We start from the raw sequence: 26,009 nt of genomic DNA, 5'->3' as shown, positions 1-26,009 counted from the left end.
CGGGCCTTGCCCTGCCCCGCGGCAGGGGGACCAGAGTTGTGGAGGGACAGGGTGTTTCGGGGAGCTCGGCCAGTGGATCCCACTGTGGCGCTTAGGTTTATTAAAGCGTATTTTCTCTATCTCAAAGTTGTGCCTTGCTTCGAGTTCCTCAGGCACGCTTGTCTTTTGTCCCCCCCCGCCCCAGTTTAAGATGTTTGCTGTGCGGTTTGCCCCAGTAACGGGGAGAAACCGCTACTTGATAAGACTGAGTGGGGCAGAATCCCGTTCCAAAAAGCAGCCTGCGAGCTGATCAGTCTTTCTGTTTTCATTCCAGTGTTGCTTGGGAAACCTTATTTTTCCAAGCCTGGTATCGTTGGTTCACTTTTGTGATTTTCAGAATGGAGGAGAGGAGGGTGTTGGTTTGTTTGGGGGATTTTAATATAGGCAACTACTTTCTAATCAGAAGCAGGCATCTCACCATGATGACTCTTGTTGTAGTACTGTGCTGCTTCCAGTTGTTCTGAGAAGTTTCCTACTTTATGACAAAGAGGTGGATGCAGTCTTTCATTTTATTGTCATTAGTTAATGCATATACTGTTACAGCTGATCTTGTTTGCATGTGTGTGTTATATTGTGTGTATTGACTCGGTGTTCATTTTCTTACCTCTTAGAGTCTTGTAAATATCTAACTTCTTGAATCGCAGCCCCTGGCCTGTTTTGTACAGGTTTTGAAAGGAGTGCTGATTAGCATCTGTAATATCTTTTGAGTGTATGTAATAATATGTGGCAAGTAACATTGACTGTGCTCTTCTCCCTTCTTAAGGCAACAGGTTTTCCCTTTGCCATGCATGTACAGAGGTTTACATAGTTGTTGGTGGCTGACATCACGAAACTGATCTGAATTTAGAAAGAAATAATTCTGGTGGGTTTATTTGCCCAGTGTCAGAGCAAGAGCAAGTAGCTGGAGGAAGAAGTTAAGCGTAGGGAGCACGTTCTGGTCAGAGCTGTTTGCCAGGCTATGCCCTGAAAGGGTTATCCACAAGTACCACTAGGACTGTCCCTGCTGCAGACATTCTGCTAACGAAGATAAAAAGGAAGGGAGATTTCTGAGTATCAAAATATTTCATTAAATTGCTGTCTGTCCATCCTGGTTTGAGCTAAAATAGAAGCTATTCTGTTCAGTGATTTTACTTTTCAGTCTCTAAGAGGCTGCACTTTCTGAAGTTAACAGCATGTTTTTGCAGACAATATCTGCTGCTAGAAATGATAACACCTGATGTTTTTGGTTACTGCCAAGGACTGGTATGCAGAAAGGCTCTTGGTGATACTTGCTCCTGTGTACCGTGTTGAGAGTACCAGGAAGTGAAAGGGTCGCAAGGATGTAGAAAAAGTTTCACCTCTCGGGATGAATGAACAGGAAAGGTGGCCCAAAACTGACCAACAAAGTATTCCATTCTATATACATCATACTCAGTGTAAAGCTGACTTATCCTGGGGTTTAAGCCTTCTTCTTCAATGGCCAGAGTCCAAGGAGGAGTCCGTCCAATCTTATGCCTTTGATACCAATCTGTGAGTTTTTGGATCCAGCTCTTGAATAGGATTCCCCTCTGCTGCTGAGTCTGGGACTTCCCTGATGCCTACCTGATTTGCAGCATCAGTGGGAATTGCTCTCAGGGGTGGGGCTGGGTTTGTTACTGGTTTTTTATATATTTCATTATTTTCTTACTAGTACTGTTATTATTTCACTAAAGCTGTTTTAGTTTTCCAATCCATAAGTCTCTGCCTTATTCCATTTTCCATCTATTTTGTGAGGAAAGAGGGGTTAATGGAGAGCACCTGTCTGACCCTTGACACTGTCATTTTTATTTGAGGTAATAGACAAGATGCATTTAACTGAAATGATCAAGCTGAGGCTTTCTGAATACACAACATACTGGAGCTTCTTTCTTTAAGGAGCAAGAGATCATTTCCTTGTAGAGTGATATCAGGCTTTCTTTTTTTGACTTTTGCAGTTCAAGAAAGATGTGCTGGTCTCACAGAGAACGTGCTCTCGACACGTTCGTTTCTAAAAATGATAGCCTCCCAGCAATCAACAGTGGAAGTTTGCGCGTCACCCCACAGGTGTTTACTCTATTTTTTTTTTTTTTTACGATTGGAAAGCCTTTGCTGAACAAATGTAAAAGACATGAGTGTAGATTACAATAACTCTTTAGTAGAAGACTGGAGAAACAGCAAGCTGAGTGAGGAAAAGCAGAGTTACAGTTCATCATTATCACTTCACTTGTGCAAATGTTGTTTTGACATAAATAAGGATCAAATACTCTTATGTGCCTGGATACGTATTACACAAAGGAAAAAGGAAAGGATAAGAAAAGATGGTAGAACGAAGGGAGACTAAGAGGGTTAGTCGTACGATAAATATCTGTAACAGCTGCACACAAGTGCATTTTTGGCAGTTGAGAATGTGAATCTTAAGTGGTTGGCATTGTGCATCCTAGTTGTAGTCATTGTACATGTTTCTGGTTCAGAATTGTGGCCCATTAATGTGCACAGATGTTAGACTGATGTGTACTTTAAAAAGGAGTACATTCCCCATAACTGTTAGTACACTCAACTACAGCATTTGTGGGTTTTTTTGTTGTTACTTAGATGTGTGTATCAAGCATAGGTTTAAAATGTTATTCCAAGATGTATTTCTTTATTCTACAGAAATCAGCTGAGTTCTTGCCTCAAAGTACATCAGATACATACAAATATTTCTGTGAAAATAATTTTTCTGTAGCTAAAAATGGTACTAAGAATTTGTAACTGTGTTTTGTAACTTGGAGAGGATGGCTTTTATTACACCTTCTTACATTCTGCTTGTTAAAATAGGCCTATTGCTAATCTTGATGTTAAATTAGTTGTGATAAATAACATTGAGTTAGAATTATTGGTTACATCAATCCAGTAATTCTTCTTCTTTAATTTTAAATTGGAAAGCCAGCTGGATGAAAGTGCATGTTTCTGCTATTGTTTTTGGCACTACTAAAGTGCTGAAAATGTTACAGTATCTGAAGGAAGACAACAGAAGAGGAGAGTGTGTGTTTCTGGTTCCTTCATCCAGTAAAAGGATACCTTATAACTGCAGAAAGTTCAGAGAAGGGTAGCAGGTCTGAAGAAGGGTCCTGCTTCTGTATGAGGAATTACTGAGGAGGTCAAAACTGAAAAAAAGATGACTGAGGTGAAAAGTATAACAGACATATAAAATCATTAATCATCTTCCAGTACAACAACTATAAGCAAACTAGTAGGAGCTGGGTCCGAAACAAACAAAAGGCTGCAGTTCTAGGGCCATTCCTAGGTCAAGAAATGCTGTGTGTGCAAGAGATTTACATTGCTTCAAGGAGAGTCTGGACAAGTAGTTGGAAGAGTTTCATTAAAGGAAGAGGTGTCAGTAAATACACGGATGTCTTCAAGTCCACAGAGTCTCCTGGCCTGAAAATATTTGGCTGTTGGGAGAGTGCAGAAGTAGTATCATGTACACTTGCTTTGTTTTTACTCAAGTTATTGTAAGTAGTTTACTTGAGTCCCTAGACATCGAGTTATCATAATCCGATTCTCTTCTGTGGGGAGAGCAGATAGGTTAATCACGATATGTTTTTACTCCAAATACATCATCAGGTAGCAGGTAAGCATGACAGTGTTGTTGATAGAGGTTATCCACAAAGGGAAGGGAGCCTGCTTGCCAACAGCCAGAGTTAGGAAATGTCTTACCTCCAGCAGCAGTCATTGTGAGCGGCAGAACATACGGAATAGTTTTGTGGTGTCCTTGGCACTTGCAGCATGACAATGGAGGTTCAGTACTTCTACTTGTCCAGTCCATCAAGAGTGGACTTTCAGTCCGCTGTGCCCAGGTGCCCAAGTGGCACTGTGCCCAGGTGGCCAAGAAGGCCAACGGCATCCTGGCTTGTATTAGAAATTTTGTGACCAGCAGAAGTAGGGAAGTGATTGTCCCTCTATACTCAGCACTGGTGAGGCCGCACCAGTATTGAGTATTGTATTCAGTTTTGGGCACCTCAGTACAGGAGAGATATCAAGGTGTTGGAGCGAGTGCAGAAAAGGGCAACAAAGCTGATGAAGGGCCTGGAGAATAGATCTTACAAGGAGCAGTTGAGGGAGCTGGGTCTGTTCAGTTTGACGAAGAGGAGGCTGAGGGGGGACCTCATCATGCTCTACAGTTACTTGAAAGGACATTGTAGAGAGGTTGGTGCTGGTCTCTTCTCACAGGTAATTAGGGACAGAACCAGGGGGAATGGTTTCAAGTTGCAACAGGGCAAGTTTAGGCTGGACATCAGGAAGAAATTCTTCACAGAAAGAGTGGTCAGACACTGGAACAGACTGCCTGGGGAGGTGGTTGAGTCACCATCCCTGGATGTGTTCAAGTGTCGCTTAGATGTGGTGTCGGGTGATGTGGTTTAGGGGTGAACTTGTAGTGTAGGGTCAATGGTTGGACTCATTGATCCCAAGGGTCTTTTCTAACCTGAATTGTTCTATGATGATTCTGTGATTCCTTCAGAGGAGAGTCAGGTGCTGTGACTTCTGCCAGGGTTTGTGTTAATTCATTGACTTTCTGACATAGATACGACTCTTCTTAGCTTTCTGCTGGTAATTGAGTTTTCTGTATAGAAAAAATAAACTGCTGTTCTCCTTTTTGTTCTCAAGGTACAGGAGGTTCCTCCACTCATGGCAGAAGCAGATCTTTGTGAAGTATAGCTCATCCATCTCCTCTGATTCCGTAGTAACTGCAATGGCTAAGCACGTGCAATCCTGGTGCTTTGGTACTGGTTTTCTATGGATGTTTTTTGCCTTAATCAGCTTCGTGGTGAGGTTTAAGGTAGTTAAAATTAATAGTAGGTGCAACCTTCTGGCCTCTGCAGTGTCTCCCATGAGCCATGCATATGGCTTCCAGAGAAAGGGAGGCTTATTTCCCTCCCTCCTTCCAGTACAGGAACACCAGTGCTTTCTGCTACTGGTTAGTCCACACACAGGTAGCATCTCCTGTCTGTTGCTCCAGCCTACTTTAGGGAGAAAGAGAGCCCGTATGAAGTCAGGCTTTACACCTTCCTGCTCTGTCTGAGTATCTTGCTGCAGGATGGGTAGCTCCAGAACAGTTGTGTTGACTCTGGTTATTGTGGGGTATGAACCCACTGAGAACTTGAGGTACTAGATATGAATTGGCCATAGAGATCTCCTCCCCAGCATGGTAGTGTGCATAATACTGGGCTAGGCAAGCTCTTTGTCTCTTATGCTCTTAAAGCAATCAGTTTTGTGAACTAATTAACTATGGTTAATGCAGTGAGAAGAAACTCAGCATATGTTTAAGTAATGAAAGTCTAATGAGCTAGGGCTCTTTTGCTGTTAGCTATCCAGAAACTGGTTAAGTTAAAGTTGTGTAGTGGAATTTATGTATGGAGTGAATTAGGCTGATTGAGAACATAAACCGAAGAAGTCAAATACGGATGCTAAATTACTTGGTCCTTAACATCAGTGCTTTATGAATGTTTGTTCAGGGTTTTAATAATGCTGGCTTTGATTTGCAAGTAGAGACCAGCATGTGTTTCAGCATAGTGATTTCCTTTATTTACTCTGAACCTCTTATTGCAGAATTCTAAGTTATAGTTTGCTAGACGTTGGTAAAACCAATTAATTTTCCTACAGCTTCTACTGATATGAAATAAATCACCTTATGATTGCTCACAAAGTTGTTACCTTCACTATTGAATTAAAAATGCTGAAGGAAGTTCAGGAAATTGCACATTCTGTAAAGAAATCACTTTCACAGGAAATGTTGCAACTATAAGCTTTGATTTTGAAGAGAACATTTACTGTTTGATCTCCATCAGTTCAAAATGAGACTTGAATGGGAGCAGATTTTACGGTATTTATCTAGTGTCTCCACTGGTTTTGAGAAGAGGCTACTCAACTGGGTTGAAATCAAATGGTCTGGTCTGGCCCAGTACAGGAGCTGAGGGGTTTGTGATGTCTCTCATGTGGGAAGTGGTTGGAAGTCTCAGGTGTCTGTTGAATCTAGTTTAGCTTTGGCACTATGCAGGTGTCCAGAAAAATACTACTTCAGGGGGAAGACATGGGCTTCAATCACATTTCCTGCTGTGCTTTAAAACCTAATCCCTGCCCAGCCATGGGAGAGAGAAAAGATACAAAGTCAGCAAGTGGCAATTCTGTAGCAGCCACAAATATTGATGATTTGGGAGGTACTACTTCGTAGGAATGGTTTGGCTTATTTTAATATGTTGGGGTTTTGTGCTGTCTTTGACACAGAGTATCTTGTGGAGAATAGATGTTTAGAACTTGTCATCCTGCAAGACGCTCTGAATCTGAGCCCAGGTCAATAAAACCATTTAACATACACTTTTCTTGCTAGTTTGTTTTTATTCTATTGACATCAGTGTGATGGACAATTACTGTTAAGAGTGCATGAATGGGTAGGATGACTAAAAGCTGATAACAACTGAATCTTAATGTTGGGACTTCATTGTAAATGTCAGTTGTCTCTTGGTAGTAAATCTGAAAATTTTTAGAATGAGATAATACTACATAATTATGGGGAGAGTACTACATAGTTGGGGAGAAAGGAACGTTGTAGATATATTACCTAAAATGTCCAGAAAAAGCACCAGCATATAGACATCATAACTCTTTACTTACATGATATGAAACTGAAAAGCTCTGACCTTTGCTTTGTTCTAACAAATGTGTTGTTTAGACAAACACTTCAGATTTAGGTGTCAAATTCTGCTTCTGAATGCATAAATGATTCTCATTAAACTTACATGTAGCTACATATTGACACAGTGAGGATTACCGAATTTGGCTGAAATCTAACAATATTATGGATTTTAAAGGATTGTAGATTGCCTTAACATATACGACATATTCTTCCTAAGGAACAGAATTAGCATCCAGTGCTACAGTCTGTGCTACAGCTTGTTTATTTTATTTAAGGTTTTGCTTGGATGCCTACTACAGAGTTTTGGCCTGTGTTTAATTAAAAAATGTTTCTGTCTTGCATTCATATAAAAGAAAGCTTCTAGCAAGCTTGTTTTGGGTTGTTGTTGTTGTTGTTGTTGTTACACTATTCAGCATTCTATAAATCAAGTAGTTCTCATAGATGGTAACTATTTTGGTTTATGGCATTCAGGTAGGGGTTTCTGAAGAAAAATAGGACTATGGCATGTTTAAGGAATCTGTAAGAGGGAAAGCTAATCTGATTTCCTGTATTTATGGTCTAAAATCCCTTCTATTTCCTGTGCTCTTTCCTATACTGACTTTTAACTGGCCAAAGGGTTTCTATGCAGGGGCAGCCTTGGTAGGAGCTAAACATTCTGTGATCTCTAGGGACTTATAATGAAGCACCTGATTGTCTACACTTGGCATCAAAAGCTTCTTCCTGTCTCGAGGTAGACTCGCTAGGAAATGCTAATACTCCACAGGACAGCCCTGAGTGCCATTCTGCTATGGTAGTGTGATGCTGTGTTGTAGGACAAAAGGGGAAAAAGGAGAACATATAAGTTTCAAAGATTTATTTTTATTTTTTTTTCCTAATCAAATCATATCTGAACTGTAAATCAACCTGATACTGCATGTAAATGGACATGGCACCTATTTTAAAAAACAACCAAAAAAAAACCTCAGCCAACAACACACCAAGTAGTTTGGTGATAGAACATCATCATCATCTTTGTTGCCTTGCACCCGGAGTCATACCTGTCTATCAATAGACTGAGTAATTTCAGTTTGGCTGTCCTTGATTCTGCTAAGTTGTATAAACTGAGTCTCTTTTAGGCTGAATTGTTGTTCAGTTTTTCTGTATAGGTCATATCTCATTTTCTTAGACCTCAGAACATTCTATATTTTTCTCTTTTGGACCTTTTTCAGTAGCATGTCTTACCTGAATTGTAGTGTCTTGTGTGGCCACTGTATTTCAGCTGGGCACTTGTTACCAGTGCTGAGAGAAGCAGAGAGGTGACGTGTAGAGCTGAAGTTTGCAGCTCCATTGTATTATGTCTTCCAAGAAAGCCACGTTCAGTAAAACAACTTCCTAAAACCTTAATTCTTCTTTTACAGGTTATATGGGGTGTACTACCTTTAACAGTATTATGGAGTGCCATAAAACCCATATTTATACAATTTCTGAGTTGCAGCAAACAGAAGCAGCTTCTCTGCCAGTCCAACAGCGGAGCTTTTAGCTTTCTCTGGAGGAGCACTATCTGTTTAAATTGGAAGCTTCTTGACCCCTTTTTTTAATGATTCCTGTGCCATTGTGTGTAGGAAATGACTTAGGATAATGCTTAGCCCATCACTGAATTCACAACTGCCCTCCTCTTTCAGCCTAGCTACTGATAGTCTTTCATCCTGCAGAGCCACTTCTCATACTTGGGATATAAGCTACATGATGAATTGCTCACCTTAAGCTTTTAGATAAATCAAGACGTGTCATGTCTTGAAAAACCACAGCACAGCAGAGGGATGTGATCCCGTAGATTACCTTATCTCAGTCGCAGCTCTGCCAGGCTGCTGCTCCTGTAATCCTTTCCCTGTTCACTGTAGCTATGGCAAATGCATCTAGAGTGCATAGTGAGTTCTCTTGCCAGCATAAAGGGACAGAGTCTTCAGACCTGTGTACTATTTCCTTTTCTGGGTCTTAAAAAAATGAATTTTGCTGAGATGGTCTTTTGGTAATGCACACAGTTGTATCCAGTGATCCTCACCATGTGCACAGACTGCTGATTAAGTTCTTTCCTCTCATAAAAAAAAAAAAACAAAAACAAAAACCCCAATGCAGATAGCTTTACTTGTGGTATGATTGATGGACTAGATTAGTGTTTTTAATGTTTCTGCTACCTATTGGAGTCTGATAACGCTGTCCAAAATGACATTTTTTGGATGTTGACCAAAGGAAAAGTCTGACGTAATTTGAACCCTTGCCATAGACTAACATTTCAGAACATAGTGTCAATACTGTATTTCCCTATCAAGATTTCAATTCTTTAAAATACTGAGAAGATAAAGTGGGAAGTTGGGACATGTTCAAATTATTATATAGTTTAAAACAAAATGGGCTGGTGAAAAGCGAACCGTTATGTGCTTCAGCAGCATATTAACACATCATCGTTTGATGCCCAGGTATATGAATGCATGAATAAGGCTGGAGGTCTTGGGGAGTGTAGCTCTGATAAATATAACATGCTTCAATTTCAAGGCTCGGTGGTTTTCACACCGAAAGACTATGCCTGTGGTGGTCTAGGAGTGAGCATATTGTGTGGCTTCCAAGTGACTCAGCACTGTTCCACCAGAAGCAAAGTAGAGCCAGAATTGCTATAATCATCCAGCAGAGGATCAGCTTTCATGGCACAATCTGTTTCTTTTCTCAATTACTGTGTGGCATATAATAGGACTTAACAGGGAGAAAAGAGGATGAAAAATAGCAGAACTGAAAAATTCTTGGCATTTTTGCAAAACTGAATTTTTCACACTTTTTTTTCAGTTTAAAGAGCAGGAAAAAGCCTGTGTCTTAATTTCAGGCAAATTGATAATTGTTTACATTTCATTGACAGTTGATCAGATAAATTTTGCCATATTATCAATTTTTGTTTTCTCGAATTATAAGGTTAGGAGATAAGATATGAAGCCTAGCTGACAGAGCAAGCTGGATGATGTGACTTCAAAAAGTTGGAAATGTCCTTAGGTCATGGAGCTATGAAAGGAAATAGAAGTATGTAGGTTATACAGGTTAGGAAACAGTTTTGATATGCTCCTTTTCTAGCTGGGAATGGGGAGGATGTCTGTTTTTGCCGAATGACTAGATTAGGCCTGCTGTGCTGTTCCCAGGGAAGTTCATGGTGTATGAAAGTCAGGGCTATGAATGTACCAGTAGCCGTTGTCATCCAAGCCTAGTGAGTTGAAGAGGTCGCATGATGAGAAAAATGAGGTCAAGCTGAGAGTTGGCAGCACCAAGGGCTCAAGCAAGAGCAGTGCGATGGCTGGACCTGCCTGTTAAAATGATTGATACACAGTGAGAGTAAAGCTTTCTAGTAGGATTTAACAATTCTACTAAGACAATGGTCTTAGTTAAAAAAAAGAAAAAGGTAAGATTGCTGACGTCATTCTGGTTTCATTTATCTTTTAAAAATCCACTTTTAAAATCAGTCTTAACTAAATATAATCAGGTAACAAGACAAAGATCTTTAGATACCACTTTTTCTTTCCTGTGTTCTTGAAAACCAGATTTTGAAACCTTTTAAGTCTTGCACGCCTAAGCAAATTTGTAATTGACCTGCTGTTGAATTGAGGAGATAAAAAAAGAGAGCTTCTGGGCATGGCATGTCAGAGAACAGCTAACTATTAAAGAAGTAAAGGATGTGCCATTTTGCTGTTTCGAGATACTGTAATACAAACCAAGACTGAGTTTGTTCAAGGTAATTTTCTATTAATGAAGTGACTGCTAAATTTCTATCCTCTATTGTGCCACTTCCTTCTGAGTTGCGGATTCTTTTGGATCTTGTTGTAGGTGAACACTGATTAAATACCACTGCCAAGATAGCTTTTTCAGTATAATTAAATTACTAGGTGTATTATCAATATACTAGCACATTGTAAAGTCCTTTCAAGTGCATTTATTCTAGAATAAATACGTAGGAAGCAATACCAGTAATAATACCTCAAAATAACATTCTCCTTCATTAACTGAGCCCTTAATGGAAGGGGGAAGGTAGTGAATATACTAGCACATTGTAAAGTCCTTTCAAGTGCATTTATTCTAGAATAAATACGTAGGAAGCAATACCTCAAAATAACATTCTCCTTCATGTTAATGAGCCCTTAATGGAAGGGGTAAGGTAGTGTCAATTTAGGATCAATATAAATGAGCCTTTGTAGAGCGCTGTGAAACCAGAGCACTGCCATGTATGATCAGCCTTTTTCTTTCCCATCTTCTCCGTCTTCTGCTTCAGCTGCATGTGTCCTTCTGAGTTTTTCCCTTCAAGTTGCTTGAGAAGTTATTCTTTTGGTTAGCGCCTCTTTCTTGTTCCTTCCTCTATCAAGTTAAAATTTTGTTAAAACAGGGTTGGAAATGCATTTAAATACAGAAGCTGAATTACATTTTTGTCTTTGGTGAAAACTTCATGAGAGTTTGTTGGGTTCTCTGAAATTCATTGTTATATGTGTGTTTGTGCTGATGTCTAATAATTTTTCCTAACTGTCTTTTGAGAGTTACCTGTGACTTCTGCTTTCTGCTTTTTGTAGACCTCTAGTTTTCACGCTTTTATATTAAATTGGTGACCATTTTAATTGGCTTTTCTTTACAAGGTCTAGTTTTCAAACATCCTCAAAAGGAAAAAAAAAAGCTTGCCTTCAATCTAGCTACTGTTTTTAAAATGTAAGCATTAAGTCTTTAAAAAAAAAGTAATTATACACATGCAAAATGCCATGTGTTGTAGATTAATTTCTCAGTGAAGGCTCGGCATTGATTTTGCAATCAATGTTTTTTTAAAATAGAAACTTTGGCCAGGCTGCTCTTCTCCTTTCACGGTGCTGAAAGTGTCAGCTTGAACTACCACCCTAGTTTGGTCCTGCTCTTCTCCTTTCACGGTGCTGAAAGTGTTAGCTTGAACTGCCACCCTAGTTTGGTGTGAAATGGGGTAATGTCATATATTTAAAAGTATGTGAAAAATGGTTTATTAATATCTGTTTTATTTCAGGAAGATGTGGAAACAGGGGTCCACCTTGATCCAGCTATCAAGGAAGTTCAATACAATCCCACTTACGAAACCATGTTTGCACCTGAGGTAAGAAACACTATTGATCTTTAAAACAGAAATGCCTTTGACTTAAACCACAGAGGTTCTCTAAATCACATGTGAAATTCATATAAAACATATCTTCTTTGGATGGATGCTAGATTTTGGAATCTAGTCTTTTGAAAAAAGATTCTACGCTGGAGTGTTAGTAATTTTAATGCTTGAATTTTAGTATTCTGCATAAAGCTGTTCTAAGAAGAATCTTAGAATGTTTATCAGAACTTTTTATTAGAGCTACAGAAATTAAAAATCAAGCTAGGAAAATAGCATTATAAACACATTGAGTAAAACATGAACCTGCATTAGTCTCTTACTGTTTTCATACTTTGCTATTTACTCATTGTGTCACTTAGAGCAAAATGAGTAAGTCTTGTAGATATATGACTTTTAAGAGGAGGATTTAAAATTAAAATCTAAGTACTTTCAGTATAACTCTTCACATCAGCATTAAGTATTTTGATAACTTAAACTATGCTAAATGCACATAGTGGAAAACCATTTTAGGCTGAATTTAAACTGCCTGCTGCCATGTGAACCACTTTGTATTTTATTATAACTGACAGACTATCTGAAGGATAAGAATAGCTGTTCAAGCATGTAATTTTTTTCAGTATAGCTTCTTTGTACAGTTTGTTTTCTGTTAGACCAAGGGTTAGCAATCGAGGTAGGCAAAGGCTGCATCAGTCTGAAATTTCTACATTAGTTCTGCTTTATGTTTAGAGAACGCTTTGTGGAACCACATAAATAAGCCTTTTCATAGCAAGCTTGCATTTTGAAACATATGAAAGCCATGAACCGTGTGAGCAAAAGTATTACCTTGTGTAAGTGTTAGGGAAGCCCAGTGTGGCACAGTCTCAGGTGCCTCTAAATATGGCTGACAAGAGTAGGGGTCACAGTTAAATTAAGTTGGATATTAATCTCAGTGTATTGCATTTTTTTGTATTCACCTTCTTTTCCCTAACCGTGGTATGGTCAGGAAAACTGGCATTTGTCATCTCACAAGAAGGAAAGCAAGGCAGGGTTTCTGAAGCGCATGTCTTGGAATAATGCAGCAAGTCCCCAGTAGCTTTTTAAAGGCACAAAAGTATTAACAATTGGACTTGGTGATCTTAAAGGTCTTTTCCATCTGAAACAATCTATCAATCTGTTGCTGGCAGTGTAATTTCTCTATTAAGTGCGTGAGTTTAGAAGGACCTGATATCTCTTTCTTGATATCTTCCCCTTACAAGGGACAGTATGCTGTGAGTTATTTTCTGAATGCTTGTACTCATCACATACTGAATGGCAGTGTTTTGTGTCAAGTAGCTGATATTGATTTGTTCTCTGTACCAGTAACAGGCTAGAAAGTTCAGTCACAAAATGAGCTGTTCAGAGCAACTGTGTAAGTGATTACTGTGTAAAATAACAGACTGGGAAGTTTATTCAGTAGTCATAAAGAAATATAAAGTTAAAGTGATTTTGTGTTACATATTTTTAAAGACAAGTATTTCTGTAACCTGTGTTTTTTTCCTGAAAAAGTACACACATGTAAATAAGAAGTTGGTAATTCTGATATACTTTCTTTTGTTGATGTAGTTTGGACCAGAAAACCCATTCAGGACTCAACAAATGGCTGCACCTAGAAATATGCTTTCTGGATATGCAGAACCAGCTCACATCAATGATTTCATGTTTGAACAACAAAGAAGAACATTTGCAACCTATGGTAAGTCCTTAACAGTGGAATTCACCTCCACCTCTATTATGCCCGGGTTGGACAACTGTAGAACAGTGATTAGAACTGCAAGTTCTGTAAATTGCTTTATAAAAGACTTACTAAAATGGAGAACGGTCTTTGAATGAGAATCCAAATTGCTGTAAATCATAGTATTTATTTGGGAAATCTCACTTTGTAATTCCCTTTGAAGCTGTAATCAAGTGTGTGACCTCCTACCAAACCTCTCTTAATTAATCCTTCCATTAGTTGCATCAGTGTAGAAAACACAAATCGAAATTTCACACTTCTAATATGGCAAATAACTGTAGATCTGATAGGCAAATAGATTCTTTCATGTGATTCTAACTAAAGGTAGCACTCTCAAAACCAAAAGGAAGCCGTACTGAGTTATCAGGTTCTTCAGAGTGGTTGCATCTAGACACAAGCTGAATGGGCAGGAATTGAAGAAGGTGGGAATTACTAAAATACTCTTAGCAAAGATAGACCCAAAGACTGTATATTAGTGATCATAATAGTTGCTGCTTTCTTATCCTGAAGAACCTTTTCACTTGTAAATAGTTGCATTTGGAAAATGAATCATTTGAGTATTGGAGAGGCTTGAGTTTCAAATAGACTTATTTTAAGAAAAATTAAATTTTTTAATAGGGAAAACATCTAAAGACTACAGATTCTGAGACACTGGAACAAGTCACCTAGAGAAGCTGTGGAAACCCCCTCCCTGGCAGTGTCCAAGGCCAGGCTGGATGGGGCTTTGAGCAACCTGGTCTAGTGGGAGATGTCCCTGCCCATGGCAGGGGGATTGGAGCTGGATGATCTTTAAGGTCGCTTCCAACTCAAACCGTTCCATGATTCTGAGCATTCTTTTGGTCACATTTGAAAGAACAAAACTGCCATTCGTGTTCATATAGCAGCGGTTAATTTTTCTTCTGTGTTTCATTGTAAGCTTCCATTTCTGTCTTAAACTTGACTACGAGTGCTTGTCTTGCAGATATTAGTCTTTGTTTTATCACTTTGTATTCTTCAAATTCAGTCTATTAGGCAAGTACAGATACTTTCTGTGTATAAATTTAGTGTCACCACACTGAATGTTTTGCACAGCAGACTTACATCTTTCTTTATTTATATTTACATTCAAACTGCTACTCCCTGCAAAATGTCCTGCCTCAAGATCACCTCTCTGCATGAGTCCATAAATTCATTAGGGCTTTATGCATGCATGAATTAACTTACTGCAATCTGTGATGGATGAGTTTGGGACTTCATTGCTAACATCTGTGGGAGCCATGTATTACAGCAAAACCTGGAATAAAATTACCTAAAATGAGAAGCTATAACATCCTCAGTTTCTCCTCATATTTGGCTTTTGTTAGAGATTTTCTTGTACATATTAAAAATTGAAATACATTTAAGACAGTTCTTTTGCAGATTTAGTTAACAACTCAGTTGAAAGTACTTGTTAGGATGTGAAAAATAAACAAAATGCTGATGTTGAGAAATGGATATCTACTTCTACAGCGTAACTTTAACTTGCTTGACTGCAGTTTTGATGTTAGAATATGACAGACAATGTAAGTAGGAGCTTATTTAGGATCTGAATAGACAGATGAGATTGTATTTGGTGTTGCAGTGTGCAAATTGTGCATTTTTGTGTATGAAAGTTAGATATTGGAAAAAAGAGTCTGTAGGCATGTAGGGTTTGGTTTGGGGTGGATTTTTTTGTTTATAGTCTGAGGAAAGATAGAACTAGTAAGTCTACTTAAAGCTCCTGCTCTTGGTTTATGTCATCAATGTACATCAACTGCCTTGAAAGCGGTATTACAAGAGAGCAAAAAATATATTCTTAAGATGGATAACATTGACAACCATGCAACTGTCATGGTCAACTTTCTGGAAATGTTCAATAGATAATGATTTGGGTACAGTAAAAATGGAACTATGAGAAGACTGAGGCAATTTAAACTGCAAGAACAAGCACTGAGAAGCTCGAGCTGGGAGATGCAGTAAGAGCATGATATGCTGGCTCACTAGAAGGTCTGTTAAAAACAGCATTCCTTTAAGTTGTCAAAAAGTTATCTATTAAAAAAATTGAACGTTCTCTGTTCCGTTTGGAAGGAGGTAATAAATCTCTTATTGGAAAAGACCTAATTATAAAAACACACGTATAATTGCCTGGCATAAATCTAAGACATACATGTTTTTAATGACTAAGTCATAGCATATTGAAAGAACAGAGAGTAAACCCCTTAATTAAAAGCTGCGGCTCTTGAGACCTCTGGCATCTGTTAGGGAGTTTAGCACCATTATGCTAAGGCAGGAGGTCTCAAACAAATCTGCAATGGCTGGCATGTAGATAAGCAGTGCCTATAAATGAAGTACAAGTGTGGTACAAGATAGAGAGGGTAGTAAATGAGATCATGTATTCAAAAGAGCTCAAGTGCTGCAGTCTTTTTTAAAGAAAAAAAAAAGCTTTATAGATCATCTTGAAAGTTAATACATATCCAGTGAGAAACCTATATATTAATCACAAACAAAACTCAAATTTTTTTTGTCAGTCTTTCCCATCTACTTCTCTTGCAGTAAATATTTACTATCAAAAGTACTGTTTCCTTGTGATGCTTGGGTAGCTCAGAACATCCATGCTGTCACTGACGGAAGGTTCTCAGATCTGAGATCTCAGATGCTTCATCTTTGGAAAGCTGGAATCATACCTGGTGTGTTCCATTTCTGTCATATTGAGATCATATTAGGCGAGAGTTTTTGCACTCCAGCGTGGTTTTAGATCTCTTGGATGACCATCTGGCCCCAGTGTTTTGTTACCCCTTTCTTCACTCTATTCTCCTGACATTTTGCGTTGAGGTAGGTATTTTGTGACATTACGTCTTAAAAAAAAAAAAAAAAAAGTTGTGGCACAGGATCCTACCCAAACTCCTCCCTACTGAACACATGTTTAAAAAAAACCTCAGAGATGCTCTCTTTTCATTCCTTGATCATTGGTTGGCCTCTATGCTGCCTAGTGTGCTTTTTTTCTTTGGTGGCCCTGCAGCTTTTGACAAAAGGACAAGTATTAGTTTTTATGCCTTTTGTGATTTCTTCCTCATCTGCGGGGCAGCAGCTTTACTGCAGTGTTTACTTTGTCAGTTAGAGTTTGATTCTTTGTATTTTTTCACATTTGGATACAACTTCAGCTGTTTGAAGAATAATTCCTTATTTCTAATAGTTTCTCTTTACATACTGTTTAGCTGTGCTCACGCCCTTCTGGTCTCTAAATAGCTGGCAGGCATTAGTTCGTCCTCCTATATGGTCTCTTTGAAGCATCCCTGCTTTTGGAAAAGGCTTTACCCTTTGGTGCTTACTTTCTGTTCCTTTTAAAAATCTTATTTGCCATACTATAGCCCTCTTGCTTTGAGATCGTAGTAGTAACTGTTTTCATGGCGTTCTTTGCTTCCTCAGCATTGTTGATTTATACTGCATTGCAGTCATTGTTAAAATGTGTATCCTTACGAAAAATATCTTAAAGTCAAGTTTCCTTCACTGCTAATCTGTCTTTTTTTTTTTTATGTAAATCTCTAACATGACTGCTTCATGGTACAAGTACATTGTTTAAAAATGCTGTTTTCATTACATCTTGGTATGGATTTGCGCAGCTTGCTACAAGGAGATGACTGAAATAGATCGTTATTACTGTGCTTCTTTCGCTACTACTTGTTTGATCTCTGTTACCTTTTCATGGTTATTGCATCTTCTGGCTGAGTGGTCAGTAGAGGAATCCTGGCAACTGCACTCACCACTACTTAAACCTGAGTTCCAATCCAAAGGATCCTTTAATTCTTTGTAACACTATTAATTTGTTAATCTGATTTGTCTTTAAGCTTTCTGTAGCATATAGCATGTTTTTCCCCACTGATGTGACCATCTTATTTCTGTTTTTGTTCTACCTGGTAAAGAGTATTCTATCCGATTATGTCAGCATTGTCTTACCAGTTATGTTAGTTCATGAATTTAAAACAAGATGTTATGATTCCACAATATGTTATTTTTAGCCTCTGCCGTTTTGCATGCATGCTTGGATTTTCCATTTCTCTACTCTCAGTGTAAATAGGACTCTGTGCTTATTGCTATCCCTGTTATCTGAGGTTTCAGATTTCTTCTGCTTAAGGATATGGCTTTTTTTAAGATTGTATATCATCTGGAATCGCATATTTTTCTTTAACTATTGGTTATCCCTAACTATTTCATCAAAAAGCGCACTTTGAACCTCGTCAGTACCAACAGCCTTTTAAATCTAGGTGAGATCTACCCATCTCAGTAAGGATCCTTCATTCCAGGAGTTTGGACAGGTGAAGTTGACATGGGCACTGGAGATGTTTTCCATGTTAGGGTTAAGATCTGCAGCTTCTCTTTGCAGTAAACAACCCCTTGAGAACAAACTGCCTGCCAGAATGTATTTTATACACATTCACAAATACCATAGCTTAGCTGAGTTCCTTTTCTACTGTACCTTAGTCCATGGAAAAATGAGGAAGAGCATACCAGGTGCAAACCTTGGGTATCTGATAGATTAACTGGAGATCAGCTTGTTTACCAAGAATGTCCCTTTGATAATAGCATGTGGAAGTAGTCAGATGTCTCCTACTCTCTTTTTTTCTCTAGGATGCAAAACTTTGTAGTTCAGGCATATAATATACAAAAGGACAAGCCAGATCTAAGACTGCTCTAGACATCCTCTTTTCTTTTTTTTCTTTTTTTTTTTTTCTTTTTTTCTTTTTTTTTTCTTTTTTCTTTTTTTTTTCCTTTTTCTCCTAGTCACTGGATTCTTAAGCTGTCATTTTGTCCCTGACACCCAAGAGATTGTGAACCCTTGTTCTTGTGAGTGCAAACTTGCTTCTCTTGTCTTTCAGACTCCTAAGGAGGAGTCAGGGGATATCCACAGACAACATCTTGAAACCAGTGATGTAGTCATCTCTTGAGTCAGTATTACTTCAAGATCATTCCTATTCTTACACTATTTTGCATGGGTTTAAAATCTACATAAATATTGTAGTTGGTTTTTTTTTCGTAAGGGTAGTAGTTGAGATCTTACCATTACCGCCCTGAACCTTCTATGCTGCGAATTTAAACTTTCATGTTCTCCTCAGTGGCCCTATCAAGCCATGGCTTGTTGTTATCTGTGATGTTTCACATACTGAAACTGCCTCAGCTTTTTGCCATCTGGACTTCATCTCTCTCTAGACTGACAAGTGTCTTTCTTCAGTCTTTCCTACACCTTCTTCCCACCCACAATGTTTTATCATTCTTGTTACTCTCAATTTTTATCTCAATTTTTTCTTTAAAATACATTGTTTAAAACTGGACATACCTATCTAGATTGGGCCTTGCCAGAGGTGTTCCATGTTTCATCTAGTTTTTCCTTTGCAGTAGATCTCTGATCTCTTTTATTTTTTTCTCTCATTACTGTCAGATAGACTTGTTAAGGGTATCACCAACACTACCCTTGCAGTCGGTATTTTTTTCCCCTGTGCATATCAGTTATTTTCTTCTGGTGTTTGTTATTCAGCATGTCTGCTGAAGTGAAATATTTCACACTTGTCTCTGGTGTCAGCTGCACATTTTACAGGTATGTGATCCTTTGCTTATGGCATAATCCTTAAAAATACTGAATAAAATATTCCAGGCAGTCCCTTTTATAATCTTGGATAAGATGCTCTCCCACTCTGATGGAAAGGCATTAATAATTTCTATGAGGGTCTGACCTTTTTTTAATTGGTAACCAGTTTCATATCTGCTGTTGTACGTAATCTACTCTGTTTTGAACCCATTGATGCAAGGCGATCTTCTTATGTAATTTCAGCTATTGAAGAGAAAGCTTTCTCTCTAGAAAAATAAATTTCTCTTCACAAGCCATTATGATGTAAATGACCAATGTTGTAGTCCTTAGAGCATGGCTAAAAAGACTAGGAAGTCCTAAAATACAAGCACTTGTTTATTCTCACAGAAGCAGTTTCTTCCTGAAAATTCCCTCTTGAGAGAGAATTAAAAACACAAAGTGCAGTATACTCTCCTATATTATTTATATAAATATATATGTGTATACACACATATATAAACATATACATGCATGGGTGTATATAAATTTTCAGTGTGAAGCAGAATTACAGAGTATCTTTTGCATGCTACACACAAACTCTTTGTGAATATAGTAGAAAAGTAATTATCTATTTCAGGATCGGTACTCGTTCTAGAAGTGGACTGCTTCATTCATGTGGCATTTAGTATTCTCAAATCTCTCCTTCAGAAGATGTTAATGTCCTTTTTAATAAGAAGCAGTCTTCTATCCATGAATTTCAAAGCTCTTTATTGAGTATTCAGTAACTTGGTTATAACAGGATTACTTCATCAGTAAGACTGATATTTTAAGAGCGTAAAATGACTTGCAAATAGCACTTCTGATTTTTTTTCATCTACACATGTTACATGCAACACCTACACTTGCTATTACCTCTGATAGTTGTAAGCACTTTATTCTCTGGTTACTCTAATTCCGTGGAGAGGCCAGTGCAGTCAGAAGGGGTTAGTCCCGACTGTGTTTTTCCACATACCTGAGCTACCTTGGGTCTCTGCATGCTGCATTGCATGGTATGGTGTAAACTTATTTTAATTAACTGTCTTTCTGGAATATACTTCAAAGTGTGATTATTTCACCAGCCATTTTCAGGTGTACTGGAATTATGGGTGTAGGTGGAATTGTAGCTTTCCTTGCTAAAACGTGAGATGACATTCTGTGATTCTGTGAAGTATCTACCCCCTAAATAAAAGTGAAGGAGGCACAGAAGTCAGGGCACATTATACGGCATACCAGCTGAGTAGGATAAAAGCAAGCTGTCTTTTGCAGCTGCATTTAGGAGTCCCAGCCAGAAAGAAAAGATTCACTTTCACATAGCTGCTAGAAAGCAGAAATTGTTCAGAGCTTTCCTATGAGAATGATGCTGGAGCAAATTCAACCCTACTGTATTCTGTAAGTCTGTGCTTCCAAGGGAAGCTGTGCTTGGCCCAGGGGCCCTATTCATTAGAATACTGTCCCTCTTTTACAAGTATCAAGCAAATAGAGTCCCAGAGACTGTGTCAATACAGTTGGAGGACAAGTAAACCACTGTATTGATTTTGACATCACTCCAAAGTAATATCTCCCTGCTGTTACCAGAACCCTTATAGCTTGGAGAAGAGCTCAGTGGCTTAGTAAAAGCCAGCAGCTAAATTAGCAAAAATCTAATTGCAGGGTCTGCTCAGTTTGGTTATCTGTGCAAGTAAATGCTAATAATAGTCTAGATTTTGTTGTTCTTGTTTGGTTTAGGTATGCTAGGAATTTATATTTCATAAGAAGGCATTGCGATGTATTTCCTTCCTTATATCATATTCAGGGAGTATCTGGGCATGTGTTGTTCTGTGACTGGATCTTTACCAGGTTTGAAGCTTCAGAGCTGTTCTAACAGTGGATTGCTCCATTTGTGTCCTTTGAATGGCACTACTACTGATCATTTTTTTTCCAGCAGCTAAAAAAAAACTGGAACATCTTCTAGGACAGTAGTCTCTGAGGAATGTTTGGGGAGAGGATCTCCTTCTACTATTGGGATGGTATTGATAGGTTCTCAACTTGCATGCACTCAGGTGCTTTAATGGGCCATTAGACTGGGTAATCTCCCACTGTTCATGATTGTCTCCGAGAATCAACAAAAATATAAGAATTAGATTGTATGGTGTAGGATTTCTTTGATTTGAGAGATTATTTCTACTGGTGGTTTAATATCTTCATTTCTGCTCTTCCTTGTTTTTTTTTCCCTTTCTGATATGGAGACATTCTCATTGGATCCCCAAGGGACATTTGGTCACTTGAAGAATATTTAATAAAAATTGGTAATATGTCCACCAGGGTGCTTCCAAAAAAATAGCTGTGGTGGTCAGTAGCTGTTCAGTGCACCCGTTCCTGGGAAACTGGATGAGTTTGTCCATCTTATTCTTAAAAGATCATGCTATCCACTTCAGGGCAAATGGAGAAATCTTAAAATGTGAGTAGTAAAATGAAAGCCTCCATACCAAAAATTGAAAATATCCTGAATACCTGTGAAATGCTGGTACATTTTGTAAATTATTTATAAGAGAAATACATCAGGTTTGGTTTTGTTTTTTTAACAAGACCCAGTAGCTGTAATCAGGAGATGAAGATGTGAATACTTAATTCTTTTAAAAATTAAAGACCATTGCTGCCTCTTCTATTACCATCCACATTAGTTAAAGTAACTGCTTTCAAGCTGAAGGAATGAGCTTTCCCAGCTCTGGCAAGGAGAGGATGAAATAATTTCTGCTGGAGGAGACAGAATATGCACAAAGCCCTAGAAAATTCAATATGTTTTCATTTTTTTCCCTGTCTCTGCCCTCTTCCTTCTAGCTGCCACCATTGCCAGGGATGAGTAGCGCTCTTGCAGGCCTCACAAACTAAGGAAGAGTGCTCTGGACTAAAGGAGCATCTGTTTAAACTCATATGTCACATAAGATTTTGAGCTAGCCTTTTCCTTGTGCCATGTTACAAAAAGACCTACAACTACTGAAAAGGAGGCAGGGCTTGGTCTGTTCTTCCTAGTGGCAAGTGACAGGACAAGGGGAAATGGCCTTAAGTTGCACCAGGGGAGATTCAGGTTGGGTATTGGGAAGAATTTCTATACTGAAAGGGTTGTCGGCCATTGGAACAGGCTGCCCAGGGAGGGGGTTGGGTCGCCATCCATAGAGGTGTTTAAGAGATGGGTGGATGTTGTGCTGAGGGACATGGTTTAGTGGTCTTGGTAGGGCTAGGACAAAGGTCGATGATTTTGAAGGTCTCTTCCAGCCAAAACTGTTCTATGATTCTAAGATGTCTCCAAGGTGATTCAAAATCTAATGTTGGCATTACAGCAAACTGGTCTGAATTCAGTGTTGATCTCCCTTGGAGCAGGCTGTTGGGCCAGGGGCCTCCTGACGTCTGCTCCCACTAGGAAGATTCTGTGACTTTGCTTTCTGTGACTACCCACCCTTTGTGTCTTATGTTAACCGTTGCCTATTATATTTATTCGCTTCTCTCTCTTGTGCAAATTTAATCATTCTTGCAGCAGTGCATATTCAAGGGTCTTATGGTAATACTTCATAGTCGTCTTAATACTCAGGCCAAGTGAAAATTGGATGGGATTTCAAAATATCAATCCTTCCTCATCCTTGAGAGCCAATGGGAAAAAAAGTCATGGGAAGAGCAGGGTAATAAAAGTCGTACAAAACTAAAAAAGCTTGAAATAACAGTATTTTATTTCTCCTCTTGTTCTAGGTTATGCATTAGATCCCTCTATAGATAACCCTGAAGTTGCTACCAAATATATTGGTTCTGTAGAAGAAGCTGAAAAAAATCAAGGTATTTAATTAATATTCTCATATAAATGACTTGTAACTGATGACTGTTTTCACTTCTTCTTTACTAACAAATGAAATAGGTGTTGGCAAAGGAAGAAATTATCACTTAGCCATATCCAAAGACATAATAAAGAAAGATGTGTTGCAATTGTAATGTGAAGAGGGAATAGACATTTCAAAGTTGTTTTCCTAAAGTAGCAAATTTTTCAGGCTGTCATGTCAAATTTCAAATTAGGATTTGCAGCTGAAAGCTAGCATGTGCCGTTGCACGAGTAGAATTGATCTGTATATTTGAAACAGCTTTTTGGTCCTCTTAAATTCTGTCTCAGCTAAAATTGTTTTATGTCTTCATTAGGATAACCTGTATGTTGAGCTAATCACCTTAACTGTGCTGTACTGCTCAGTAGCAAGCCGATCACTCTGCAACCTCTGGCATCCCTGTTGGGTATTGCATGTTATCGCTGCTTAGCAGAGCTAAGCTGTTGGGGTTATTTGGAAAAGAAAAACCATTGGAAGGTTGCCAAATGGTAAAGGCATAGTGTGCCACTGGGAGGATTGACTACCAGAGGCATGGGGTTTGTAATTAATACTTTGGTACAAGATATTTAACACTCCAAGTGACTTGTTTGCATTGGAAAATTGTACCTGTATAAACATTATGGTTGTGCTTTCCCTTGCATGTCTTTTTCTAACATCTTATTTGCATGTGTATACAAAGGTTCTTTATTTCCATGTCCTCTTCCACAGAATATATCCAAGATTATTTCCCTCTTGCCTTCCAAAGTAAGATAAAGAAAATAGACTTATTTTGGTATAGACAGAAATGACTGAGATTAAATCATTTTAAAAATAAGAAAATGAACCTTTCCGTAGTGAAATTTTAGTAATTTATTTAAGAAAACTCTTGATTAATGTACGTTTTCTTCATGTAATCGTTACTTCAGTTTTTACGTTGTCTATTTCCCGTTGTTTCCATAAAGCTCTTTTTGGCTCATATGCACTGGATGAGTATTACTGAGGCTGAAGGAAAGCATTGCTTAAAGATTGCACGTAATTGTAATACACACAGCCTTTTGAAAAAATTTTAACTTATTACCTCAAAATCTTTTAACTTCTTTCTTTTTCTTCCCTTTTCTATAATGTTGAATGGTTTTGACAAATGAAGTTTTGAGCGCACAGCATTTGTGAAAAGTTAATATTCATATGAAAGAACAAGATACTGATGGTAGATGACCATGTCAGTGGGGACAGACTTTATTAAAAAGGGCCTATAGCGATAGGACAAGGGGTGGTGGTTTTAAGCTTAAAGAGGGTAGATTTAGACTGGTGATAAGAAAGAAATTTCTTACAATGAAGGTAGTGAAATACTGGAACAGGTTGGCCAGAGAGGTGGTGGAAGCCCCATCCCTGGAAACATTTAAGGCCAGGTTGGACAGGGCTCTGAGCAGCCTGATCTAGTTGAAGATGTTCCTGCTTACTTCAAGATGGATGGACTAGATGGCCTTTAAATGTCCCTTCGAACCCAATGCATTGTAGGATTCTGTGAATTTTTGCTAAATTATAATAAAAAATTGTGGTTTAGGCAGATTTGTGGGGTTTTGGGTCTGAGGGAGGGGTTGGAAACTGAGAGGGGTGAGGGGGATCAGAAGCCAATTGTTAGGACTCTGCTCTGAAACAGTGCACTATCTGAAGTATGAAAATGGATGTATGCCTACAGTCTGCAGGCTTAGTGTTAAAAATGCACTTGAACGTGCATCGTTAAATGCTCTAACAAACCATGACACAGTTTAAGTGCTTCCTCTGTTACTGTACATAGTTCACAGTGTTCATACCTAGAAAAGTTAGTAATGGTTTGGTCAATTTTGCTCAAATGCTTTTTCCATTTTGTTGCATTAGGAGTGATGGCAGTGTTTTTTTTCTTTTAAGCTGACTCTGTGGTGTGACCTGTGATGACGTATTCTGTTAGCAGCTAGGCAGTGTATTGTTTCCTTCTTCAGGTTTAACAGTGTTTGAAACAGGACAAAGGAAAATTGAAAAAAGGAAGAAATTCAAGGAGAACGATGCATCTAATATTGATGGTTTTCTGGGACCATGGGCAAAGTATGTTGATGAAAAAGAAGTAGCCAAACCATCAGAAGTGAGTACTACTTTAGCACAATAGATACCAATTGTTAGTACGTAGCCCTAGTTTTAACAGAGATCCAGCTGCACCGGTAGTTCTATTTTCTGCACGTAGCAGAGGATTCATGCTATACTTTAGGATGATAGAAACATTTCAGGCGGTATGTCCAAATAAAGTGGTCTAAATACTCCACGTTCAATTATTTGCAAGACTGCTTGGAAATAAAATTCATTGTATCTGTGTGTAGTGTGTAGATCCTGACTAACAGATGTCTATAAACAGAGGTAGCTTGAAAAGACCCAAAAGTAAAATTTTTTAAAAGATGGGAAAAAAACAGCCAAAAGAAGAACACGAAAAAAAACAACAATAAAAGTACATACACACTGCCAGCCCTTCAACCAACAAACATCTTTCATGTTCAGTCAGTGATGCTTAGCTGTAGTCTATGAATAAAAAGATAATTCTTTTCAATGTACATAGCTTTTCAAACTCTTCTGGTTTTGATAAAGGTATTCTGTTTATTGATGCTGAGAAATATTTCCAATCTTACTTAGCAAATAAATGTGTCCTTAGTAGTAAGTAAAAGGTAATAGAGTTCTGAATTTTGTTACGTCGTTTTGAATGCTGAATTTTTAAAAGATCGTGTTTTATTTTTCCAGGAAGAGCAGAAAGAGTTGGATGAAATAACAGCTAAGAGGCAGAAGAGAGGAAAACTGGAAGATGATAAACCTGGAGAGGAGAAGACTATATTACATGGTAATGGCATCTTCCTGCCTGTTCTCATTTTCTTGCTCACTGTGTTTCCTTGCCTGCTGTGTTAATTAGTAAGGATGGCAGACAGCCTCAGCAGTTTTGCTGAGGCACCTTGATGCTTCTGTATTGGAGATGATAGCGCTCACAGGCATAA

General features: G+C 38.4%; 1 protein-coding gene across 1 annotated transcript in view; it reads left to right on the top strand.

The window, feature by feature from the left end:
• The first annotated feature begins 10,100 nt into the window (after positions 1 to 10,100).
• Positions 10,101 to 26,009, top strand: part of CDC40 (cell division cycle 40) — a 32,552-nt gene continuing 16,643 nt past the window's right edge. The window contains exons 1-6 of the mRNA XM_009868375.1: positions 10,101 to 10,127; positions 11,739 to 11,825; positions 13,413 to 13,542; positions 22,898 to 22,981; positions 24,978 to 25,117; positions 25,762 to 25,858. Of these exons, the coding sequence (XP_009866677.1) occupies positions 10,101 to 10,127; positions 11,739 to 11,825; positions 13,413 to 13,542; positions 22,898 to 22,981; positions 24,978 to 25,117; positions 25,762 to 25,858 (565 nt within the window). The remainder of the gene's footprint in view (positions 10,128 to 11,738; positions 11,826 to 13,412; positions 13,543 to 22,897; positions 22,982 to 24,977; positions 25,118 to 25,761; positions 25,859 to 26,009) is intronic.

This window comes from Apaloderma vittatum, unplaced genomic scaffold, assembly GCF_000703405.1.
Source record: "Apaloderma vittatum isolate BGI_N311 unplaced genomic scaffold, ASM70340v1 scaffold16554, whole genome shotgun sequence".
NCBI lineage: Eukaryota > Metazoa > Chordata > Aves > Trogoniformes > Trogonidae > Apaloderma > Apaloderma vittatum.
This window is presented reverse-complemented; position numbering and strand designations above follow the sequence as displayed.